The sequence below is a fragment of the Ovis canadensis genome, chromosome 14 (genome assembly GCF_042477335.2).
Source record: "Ovis canadensis isolate MfBH-ARS-UI-01 breed Bighorn chromosome 14, ARS-UI_OviCan_v2, whole genome shotgun sequence".
Taxonomy (NCBI): Eukaryota; Metazoa; Chordata; class Mammalia; order Artiodactyla; family Bovidae; genus Ovis; species Ovis canadensis.
This window is the reverse complement of record NC_091258.1, coordinates 80,029,306-80,040,169: the sequence shown is the minus strand read 5'-3', so window position 1 is coordinate 80,040,169 and position 10,864 is coordinate 80,029,306. Positions and strand designations below refer to the sequence as shown.

The following is a 10,864-nucleotide window of genomic DNA, read 5'->3' as shown; positions in this document are numbered from 1 at the left end:
CCGCCGTGGGTGTTGGGGTGCAGTGCGCCTGGGTAGCACCCCGCTGGGCAGCGCTCCCTTGGGCTGCGCACCGCAGGATGGGCCACTTTGCCGTCTCGTGCCTCTGTTCTCTTTTAGGAGACGCCTGGCTCCCTAGAGCCCTCGCTCTTGTGGGAGGGGGCAGCCCTCTCTGACAAGGGTCTGGAAGCCACAACCCACCCCACCCCTCCTCACCCCCACCCCTCCACCCCTCCCCCGCCCAAGATGCAGATTTCGAGGCCCCTCCTCCGAGATCTTCCCCTCCGTCCTGATGGCCTTGATGGTTGAACTACTCACTCTGGGGGGCAGGGGATTTTGGGGGCCAGGCTACTACTAGGCAGGGGCCTGAGCTCCAGAATTACTGTCCTGGCCTGCAGGGTCCCTAGCCGGGCTGGGCTGGGGGCAGCACAGACACCAGCGGCCAGCCTCTCGGGCTGCCTACCGGCGTTGCTGAAGATGCAAGCCAGGGTCAGCTCGAGGCTCCTCCTTGCAGGCCTTCTTCACAACGCTGGCGCAAGGCCCGGACACCACCTGCAAAGTATCCTGAGCTGGGGGCAGGGGTGTGTGCGTGGGGTGTGGCCTGCGGGCCCACGTTGAGATCCTAGGCCCTCCGCTCGTTTCCATGCTCCCCTGCTGAGGCTTTCGCGCCATACCCACATTCCAGGCAACGTTCAGCCTCCTGACCCCTGAGCCTGGTCCCCACTGATGCCAGGGGTACAGCAGAGTCGGAGCAGGGCACCTGGATAGGGGGGTCAGGACCAGGTTTGAACTCAGGCGCTGCGACGTTCAGAGCTTACTGCGCACCTGCTGTGTCCCTGGCCCCCACCCAGCTCCAGCGGAGTCAGGTTAGGTCGGGGCACAGGGAGCCTCCCGGGAGGCCTGCTAGTGCCGGAGCTGCCTTGCTATCCTGCCTGGCTGGAAGTTCAGAGGACTGTTTCCCAAGAGACTGGCACCCAGTGGCAGGAACGGGGGCAGAGGGGCTGGTGACACGCAGAAGAGCAGGCAGAGCCAAACAAACACCTGGGGTTAGGAACGCTGGAGGGCAGAGTCCTGGGGCCCACACCGCGGCCAACAGTCCATGAGTCACCGCACAGGGGCGGGTCGCGGGTGGAGGTGGGCACTCCTGGACATTTCCCGGAGTTAGGAGCAAGTGCCATGGGGCTCTGGAGGCGACTGGCCTTCTCGTTGTTGCTGCTGCTGTTGCTGTGGGGCCTGGGGCAGTCGCCATGGGCGGCGGCAGCAGCCCTGGCCCTGCGCTGGCTCCTGGGCGACCCCGCCTGCGGCGCACTGCTGAGCCTGGCGGTGCTGGCAGGGCCCTGGCTGGGCCCCTGGACACCGCACTGGCTGAGCCTGGCGGCTGCGGCCCTGCTACTAACCCTGCTACCCGCACGGCCGCCGCCCGGGCTCCTCTGGCTGCCGGCCGACCTGGCCTACACCTTCCTGATGCTCCGCCTGGGCCTCCGCACCTGGGCACGCTTGCGGCGCCGGCCGCCGGACACCTTCGTGGACGCCTTTGAGCAGCGCGCACGGGCGCAGCCGGACCGCACCATCCTGGTGTGCACCGGACCGGGGGGCCGCGCGGTCACTTTCCGGGAGCTGGACGCCAGTGCCTGCCAGGCGGCCTGGACCCTGAAGGCCGAGCTGGCCGGCACCGCGGGCCTGTGCGCCCGGGAGCCCACCGCCCTGCTGGTGCTGCCCTCGCAGACGCTCCCCGCCCTGAGCCTGTGGCTGGGGCTGGCCAAGCTGGGCTGCCCGGTGGTCTGGATCAACCCTCACGGCCGCGGGCCACCCCTGGTGCATGCGGTGCTGAGCTCCGGGGCCCGCGTGCTGGTGGTGGACCCAGGTGAGAACCCCTGGACAAGGGAGTTGGAGGGGCTGGGGAGAGGGCGGCAGAGGACTGCTGTCCAGGGGGTCCCAGTGGCGGCTGGCTCTTAGCCCACAGCCTGCTGGCTCTTAGGACCCAAACCCAGTTGCTGGACAGAAATGCTGAAGGTACCAGAGTTCTGTTATTTTTTTCACCATGGCTATTTGCGGGTGTTTCGCACCCCAATACCCATTACAGGTAAGGGAGGTGTGCGTCACGGACGCAGGGGGGGCCTTGGCACATTTCGCCCCTCCCACCGCAGGGGCTTCCCCCCACCACCACCCTGAAGCCTCCTCTGACCCCTCCCGCAGAGCTCCGGGCAAACCTGGAGGAGGTCCTGCCCAAGCTGCAGGCGGAGAAGGTGCACTGCCTCTACCTGGGCCAAAGCTCCCCCACGCCCGGGGTGGGGGCCCTGGGTGCCGCCCTGGCCGCAGCCCCCTCAGACCCCGTGCCCGCTGACCTGCGGGCGGACATCAAGTTGCGAAGCCCAGCCCTGTTCATCTATACCTCGGGGACCACTGGTGAGCATGCCCGACATCCAGGCCCAACCTCTGAACTCTCCTGCTGACCTGACCTCAAGCCTGATTTGTGCCCTCAAACTTGGCCTCTGAAACCCTCCTTGCCCCTGGATTGTGACCCCTGGCCCCAACGTTGACAGCCAGTGTTATTTGAATGGTCGGTGCCAGAACCTTGCCTCTGGCCAGTAAACAGCTGCTGAAACCATGACCTTTGGAATTCATCAGCTGAACGCAGATGAAAACCCACCCACGCTGGCCATCTTTCCAGAGCCTCAAACCCCTGAGCTTGCGGGCCTGCCCTACCCCCCTCTCCCCTCTTCTCCCCAGGGCTCCCCAAGCCTGCCATCCTCACCTACGAGCGGGTGCTGCAGGTATCAGGGATGCTGACTCTGTGTGGGGTCACAACTGATGACGTGGTCTACACGGTCCTGCCTTTGTACCACACCATGGGGCTTGTCCTTGGAGTCCTCAGTTGCCTGGACCTTGGTAAGCCTTTCTTTCTTTGAGGTCTCCACTCAATCCACAGGACTCCCAGCCTGGATGTCAGGGTGACAAGCCCCATAGGTTACCCAGAACCCCAGGTTCCCATCTTTGACAAGGGACAGCAAAGGCCAGGGCCACCTGGACAGAGGGACAGACACCCGGGGAGTCCTTCGTGGCTGTGCTGTGGGTGTCGGGCATTCCTGGCAGTCAGTGTCCCAGGTGGAGCCAGTGAGGGAGCCGGCAGCAAGCCTTCCTTCCTAGACACCTGGCCACGAATTCAGTGAACAGACCGCCTGCTCGGTTTTGTTGCCATTGTTGTCGTTTCTGAAATTTTAACATGGAATATATTGAAATATCAGAATCCCTAAAGTTTTCTACAGGAACCCTCGGGTTCTCACCACCCAGCTGCAGTTGCTAGCAGCATTTTGCTCTTCTGTATTTTGATTATCACCTCCCCTTTACTCTCACTTTTTACTCTCATTATTTCTTCAAAAATCTTAAAATCGTGGGCCATTTCAAACATACCGGAAAGCAGAGGAGATAGTTTGATGAAGTCTCTGAAATCCTCACCCAGCCTCAACAATTGTTAACATGTTGCCAATTTTAATTAATAGGAACTCCCTTCTTTCTGGATTATTTTCGAGGAGATTCTAGATACTATCTTTCTCTTTGTAAATATTGCAGTATGTATCTCTAATATGTAAGAACTTAAACACCTATGACCACTGCGATTATCACACCTGCCTGCAAAGTTAACAGTAACTCTTGGATACTCTCTGGCGCTCACCTCATGTTAAGAATTTCCCAGGAGCTCCCTAGTGGTCCAACGTCGAAGACTGTGCGCTCCCACTGCAGGGGCCGCAGGTTCAATCTCTGCGCAGGAAGCTAGAGCCCATATGCTGCAACTAGGCCCAGGGCAGCCGAGTAAGTGATTACGTATATTTTTAAAAATTAGCACAATTATCTTTTTGCAGTTCAAGTGTTCTTTGTTCTTGCTTGCGTGGTCTCTGTTCCTCTCCCTCCCACATTCCTGTTAAAACTAGATAGCCTTTCTAGAGATGTTTTCATTTATTTTTAAAACAGGTTTTGTTTCTTTGGCCGCACCAGGTCTTAGTTGGGGCATGCAGGACTTAGTTCCCCGACCAAGGATCAAACCGGGGCGCCTGCATCGGGAGCTTACAGTCTTAGCCACGAGACCACGAGGGAAGTCCCTGTTTTATTTTTACTTTTTTTTGTTTTTTTGGCTCTTTTCAAGAGACTCACTTTTTTAAAAATTTTAACTGAAGGATAATTGCTTTACCATATTGTGTTTGTCTCGGCCATACATCAACGCGAATCAGCCACAGGCATACATGTGTCCCCTCCCTCCTGAACCTCCCTCCCACCTCCCACCCCATCCCACTCCAGGTTGTCATAGTGTCTTCATTTATTTTAAAACGATCTTTATTCATTTATCTGGCTGCAGTGGGTCTGAGCTGTGTCCTGCAGGGCCTTCGATGTGGTGCCTGGACTCGGTTGCTCTGTGGCAGGTGGGATCCCCAGCCACGGATCAAACTTGTGTCCGCTGCATCGCAGAGCAGGCTCTTAGCCACTGGGCCACCCGAGGGGAATCCCCGCGGCGTTTTCAGATTCGGTTTAATTGTCCCTGGGAAGAACTGCGGTGCAGTGCATATGCTTCCCAATTTGTCACACCAGAGACTTCTTACAACTGGGGTCCCACCTCAGGCGAAGAATTGGGACGTTTTCATTGGAAAAATCCTTATCAACCTCCCCCCTGGTCTTAGCAGCTCTTGAAGCCCTTTCCAGAATCCAGGCATTTCACTTGGGGTTGCCAACAGAGCTGTTGCTTTCAAGGACCCAGCATCCGTTTTCACAGAGAGGACATTATACTTCACCTCCATCAAGATGCAGCTTCGAAGAAGACACACACCTGCTCCCTTCCCAAGCACAGGAGCAGGCATCCCTCTGGGCGCAGGGCTGATACCATTAGCTTGCGGGGTTTTCTGAGGATTAGGGCTGAGGTGGGGAGAGTGCCATCCTCAGGGCCAGCTGCAGAGGGAATCAGAAAAAGAGGGAGCACTTTCCTGGGGTGACTGTGCGTGCTAAGCCACTCCAGTCGTGTCCGACTCTTTGCGACACCATGGACTGTAGCCCACCAGGCTCCTCTGTCCACGGGATTCTCCAGGCAAGAACACTGGAGTGGGTGGCCATGCCTTTCTCCATGGGGTGACTGTAGTGGCCCCGAAGATGTACTGATCCACACGTCCATCCTTCAAAACATCCATATATCCACCCAGCAACGCAGCCCCCCATCACCCATCCATCCTTCTGCCCACTATCCATTTGCCCAGCTAGACAGGCATTGCTAAGACATTTATCACAATCACGAAGGACTCCTGCTCACAGCCCTCATTAGCAGGGCTCGCTTTCTACCAGGCACCGAGCTTCCCACACATTCTGAAGACAGGATGTGGACTCAGGCCGGGCTGTGCTCTTCTCATGGAGACAGTCCTGGCTGGGCCAGTGACACAGAGATGTGCGTGATGCCATCCTGGGCTTCATGGACCACAGCCAGGTGGTCAGAGCAGCTTCTCACAGCAGCTCAGAGGCCTGACCTGAAACCCCTTCCTCTCCTCCCTTCCAGGGGTGACCTGTGTCCTGGCCCCCAAGTTCTCTGCCTCTGGCTTCTGGGACGACTGTCGGCAGCACGGTGTGACTGTGATCCAGTACGTGGGCGAGATCCTGCGGTACCTGTGCAACACACCCCAGGTGAGATGCGCAAAGTGCCCCCGAGTCATCCCAGTGAAGGTCTCAGGGAGATTCAGGCCAGGACTCACACAGTGGCCCTCGGGACAGGGGGTCCCACGCAAGGTTTCCCATCACAGCTGCTCCGAGGATCAGCTGTGCTATCGTGTGGTGGTGGGGGGGTGACTTCACCTCTCTCAGCCTCAGTGTCCTCTTTGGGGAAACAGAATAACGCCTCACAGGGGCGCAGTGAGAATCAAACACGTAAAGTACCCAGAGCAGGCTGCGGCTCGGGGTGACGTCACTAGTCCTGAGCAGGCCTCACCCTATGGATCAAGGACACGCGGACCCCAGGTGATTCTCTCAAGGAGTGTGTGTTCCAACTCTTGGCGACCCCCTGGACTGTAGCCCACCAGGCTCCTCTATCCATGGAATTCCCAGGCAAGAATAGTGGAGTGGGTGGCCATTTCCTTCTCCCAACCCAGAGGTCAAACCGTGGTCTCCTGCATTGCAGGCGACTCTTTACCATCTGAGCCACCAGGGGGAGCCCTAGCGTCCCCCCAAATGAAATCTCCAGGTAACCACTCAGGAAGAGGTTCCTGGTAACTAACCCAAGTAAGGCCCCCGGGGAACTCCTCTTCAAGTCAGTCCCCCAGGTTACCTTCAGGTAAAGGCCCCCCCAAGTAACTCCTCCTGCTAAGGCCTCCAGTAAACCTCCCCAGGTAGAAGCTTCAGATAACCACCCCTGTGTAAGACCCCAGAGGTCTCTTTTAGGTCAGACCCTATAGAAGGGCCTCTGACCACCCCTACATATTCCTCCAGGTAAGGTTCCCAGGTATCCTCCGCAGGTAAGCCCTGCAAGTAACGCTCTCCAGGTATAGACTCCAGGTAACTACTCTAAAGTTAAGAACTCAGATCCTCTCGATATAGGCCCCCATCACCTCCCAGGATAGCTCTCCTGGGTAAGGGCTACTGGGCACACCCAAGGGCAGCCCCTCCTCACCCTTCTCGGGGTGTCCCTGCAGCGGCCAGAGGACTGGACACACAAAGTCCGCCTGGCGATTGGCAGTGGACTCCGGGCAGAAGTGTGGGAGACCTTCCAGCGGCGCTTCGGCCCCATTCGGATCTGGGAAATGTACGGCTCCACCGAGGGCAACGTCGGCTTCATCAACTACCCAGGGCGCTGTGGGGCCCAGGGCAAGACCAGCTGCTTCCTCCGAGTGAGTTGCTGGGAATGACGGGGCCCTGAGTGGGGCCGAGCCCACCGGACCTCTGCTGATGCCTCCCACCGTCTACTCAGATGCTGTCCCCCTTTGAGCTGGTGCAGTACAGCCTGGAGACAGAGGAGCCTCTGAGGGACAGTCAGGGCCTCTGCATCCCTGCGAGGCCAGGTACGGGGCTGGGGAACCTCCCCAGGTGTGCAAAGAGGGGAGAGCCGCGGGCTTCTCTGTGGCTGGAACATGCCACCCGAAGCCTCAAGGTGGCTGATGCCCAGTGGTGGCGCCTGCAGTCCTCAGCCCGGCCCTGTGTCCCTGGTCTGTCTGCCCATGGTCTGGGGCCTCCCTCTCAACTGGTCGGCTCTGCCCAGCTCCTCTGCTTCAACCTCTGGCTCTGCTGCGTCTCTGGCTGTCCATCTGAGGTGTTTGCTTGCGCTTTCTGTGGAAGTCCCATCCTCCCAGGGATCAAGCTCCGGCCCTGAACCTTCTCGAGGGTCTTCTCTCCTGGGGCCTGGCAAGGTCACAGCGGAATCTCTCTTCCCATCACCATCTGTGTCTCTCCCTTGCCCATCCTCACTGGCCTTTTCCTCTTCTGAGGGGACTCTCTGATACCACCTTCATTTCCTGTCTCTGTCTCTGGATCCGTTTCTGGGTCTGTCTCTTCTCTGGCAGAGTCCGGGCCGCGGCCTGGGGGGCGCTCCTGACGCGCTCGGCCACGGCTAGTGCCCGACTCCCGCTCCTACCCCAGGGGAGGCAGGACTGCTGCTGACCCAGGTGTTGCGTCACCAACCCTTCCTGGGCTACCGCGGGCCCCGGGAGCTGTCAGAAAAGAAGCTGGTGAAGAACGTGCGGCGCCCGAACGACCTTTACTACAACACCGGGGACGTGCTGGCCATGGACCACGAAGGCTTCCTCTACTTCCACGACCGCCTTGGGGACACCTTCCGGTACCGCGGGGCTCCTCAGGCCTGGACGAGCGGATTCGGGGAGGGGCGGGGGCTTGGGGAAGGGGGCAGGGCCTCTCCCCCCGGGGGGGGGGGGGCGCGGCCCTAAAGGCCAGGAGGCGGGCCCCTCCTACCCAGGGGCGGGGCTTATGGACCCGGAGGGGCGGGGCTTGTTGGAGGAGGCGGGGCCTCTCCTACGGGGGGCAGGCCTAATGACCAGGAAGCGGAGCTTACAAATTCCAGAGGGGGCGAGGGCTTGGGGGAGGAGGCGGGGCCTACTCTTTCTGGGGGCGGGACTTATAGCCAGGAGGCGGGGCCTATCCTTTCCAGGGGTGGGCCGCTTGTTCATATTCAGGACGCCACAGGCCGGGGCCTAGGGGACAGGAGGTGGCGCTTGGTCAGGGGTGGAACCTCCTTTCCCGCGCCCTGATCCCAGGCACCCGCTCCAACCCCACAGGTGGAAGGGTGAGAATGTGTCCACGCGGGAGGTGGAGGGCGTGCTGTCAGTCGTGGACTTCCTGCAGGAGGTGAACGTGTACGGTGTGCCTGTCCCAGGTGCGGAGGAGTGCACAGCCCTGGGGGAGGGACAGGGGCTTGTTCCAGCTGCGAGGACCCAGGAGAGGGCAGCTGTGGTGCTGAGGTTGCACGTGTTCCCCAGGGTGTGAGGGCAAGGTGGGCATGGCCGCCGTGCAGCTGGTGCCCGGCCAGGCCTTCGACGGGCAGAGGCTGTACCAGCACGTGCGCACTTCGCTCCCAGCCTACGCCGCTCCCCATTTCATTCGTATCCAGGTGAGCTCGGGTGGCCGGAGGGGTGGGTGGGAGGCCCGGCAAGGCGGTTGCAGTCGAGGTTACAGTCTCTCCCCCCGCAGGACGCCTTGGAGATCACAGGCACGTTCAAACTGGTGAAGTCCCGGTTGGTGCGCGAGGGCTTCAACATGAGCGTCGTCGCTGATCCTCTGTTCGTCCTGGACAGCCAGGCCCGAGCCTTCCGGCCCTTGACTCCAGATATATACCGGGCAGTGTGTGAGGGAGCCTGGAGACTCTGACCTCCCAGCAGCTCACAGGACATCCGAAGGCACTCCACCCAACGCTGGCCCCCGCCTCCGCTTGTCCCCTCACCCACTCCCCAGACCCAACGAGCCTGGCCTTATCCCCAGCTTCACAGGCTGGGGTGACCCTGGCCCGCACCAGAGCGAGAATAAACCCGGATGTGTACACTGATGTCTGTGTGGATGGGGAATGAGCCAGAGGTGTGGGGTCCCTGCCGAGGGGCACCCCTACCTGGACAAGGCCAGGGGAATGGCCGGAATCAGCGGCTCGCTGCAGCCACTCCAGGGGGAGACAACACGCCAAGTCTGCCTGTGGCCTCTGTCGGGGCTGGACCGGGCTGCAGACGAGGACGTGGTCTGGAGAGTGTGGGGAGAAGTGCCGTGAGGGCCGGTCTGACAAGGGCCAGAGGCAAGGCTTCTGGAGAATGGAGGCCATGGTGTCTTGGGGCTGGAAGTGCCCTTGGGGGCACTGCGGGAGCTGCAGGCCGGCTGATGTCAGCAAGAGCAGCTGTGCTAGTAACAGCCCTGCTGTGGTCAGCTGCTCCTGCCATGTCTTGTGTTGGACTCTGCTCTCCAGGCGTCCCTGGACTCCTGTGCCAAACAACCCCTGCCAGCTGATACGTCCACTTCTCAGGCACATGCCGTGCTGCAAGTGGGGTTAAGCTGTGGCCACCCCCCAGTGAGGCCTGGTTCAAGGGGCCCTGGCCGATGAGGCTCTCACTCCATTTCCTCTTGACAGAAGAGGCTAGCACCCACTCCATCAACAGAAAAGCGTGTGCTGGGAGCCTGGAGAGCCACGTGGGGGGGGTGGGTGTGCTGGACAGGAGCCTGGGTCTGTGGGTCCCCGAGCCTGCAGCATGGATTGACAGCTGTCCACTTCCAGGCTGGGTGGCCTGGGCAATGCCTAGAACCACTTGCCTCTCAAGCACTGGTTTCCTTCATTGTAAAATGGGTCTGAGGAGTGTGTCTACCTCAACAGATGTTTGTGGATATTAAAAAAATTAAAAGGTGGAGGGCTCCCCTGGTGGCTCAGTGGTCAGGAATGCACCTGCCGATGCACGGTTCAGTCCCTGGCTGGCGACCTAAGACCCCACACCGTGTGCCTCGGGGGCAACGCGCATGCCATGACTGTTGGGCCCAGGCACCGCGACTGGAGAGACACTCACACACCGTAACAAAGACCCAGCGCAAAACAGGGAAAAGTCATCTCAAGGTTACATGCGGAGTTAGCGTAAGGTCAGTCATCACAGTCATCTTATACCTGAGAAAAAGACATATGTCCACACCAACTCGTGCACATCAATGCTCATAGCTGCATTATTCCCAGTCCCCAAACCTGCAAACAATCCAGTGCCCAGACAACTTAGGAATGGACAAACCAGATGTGCTAAATGCGTAAATGGCGTATTATTTAGCAGCAGCAGCAAAAAAAAAAAAAAAAAAAAAAAGCAGCTCTGATGGATCCACAGAGACAGAAAAGAGACCGGTGACTGCCAGGGGCGGGGGGAGGAGGACATGGGGGACTGCCAACAGCGGTGCATGCTTTGGGTAATGAGGAAAAGTTCTAAACCTGTGATGACTGAGGCACAGCCCTGTGAATACACTAAAAACCACTGCATTGCATACCTGCAAGGAGTGAACTGCATGGCATAGGGCTGTCTCCATAAAGCTGAGAAGTCTCGACACTGCAATTTAACATTTTACAACGTGTGCATTGCTTTTTAGAATATTAAGCCTTTACCTACCTTGCTGGCTGAGTTTGGAGCGTCTCTTCAAAGTCGTGACCCAGGCCAGCATCCCGCTCTCCTGCCCCGCTCTCCCCAGCCTTGCTCAGTAGCTTTGGGGTGCGGTACCCTACCTGCCTCTGGTGCATCTTCATCAAGTGCCATGGTGCCCGTGGCAGGCAGCCTGCTCCTGGGCCCAGCGTTGTAACCATCTCCTGCTCAACCAGCCCTAGAGCTATCAAGATGACTGAACACACAACACGTGGAGGTGAGCACCTCCCACCATGCAGGGTCACGTGCCC

At 59.4% G+C, this 10,864-nt stretch overlaps 1 protein-coding gene across 1 annotated transcript; it reads left to right on the top strand.

Annotated features, from left to right (window-relative positions):
• The first annotated feature begins 377 nt into the window (after positions 1 to 377).
• Positions 378 to 9,010, top strand: SLC27A5 (solute carrier family 27 member 5). The gene is made up of 10 exons (XM_069552277.1): positions 378 to 1,861; positions 2,194 to 2,403; positions 2,728 to 2,886; positions 5,528 to 5,652; positions 6,654 to 6,848; positions 6,929 to 7,019; positions 7,594 to 7,792; positions 8,247 to 8,344; positions 8,448 to 8,578; positions 8,659 to 9,010. Exons 1-10 carry the CDS (start codon positions 1,174 to 1,176, stop codon positions 8,833 to 8,835), a joined length of 2,073 nt encoding a protein of 690 aa, XP_069408378.1. The 5' UTR covers positions 378 to 1,173; the 3' UTR covers positions 8,836 to 9,010.
• The last annotated feature ends 1,854 nt before the right edge of the window (positions 9,011 to 10,864 follow it).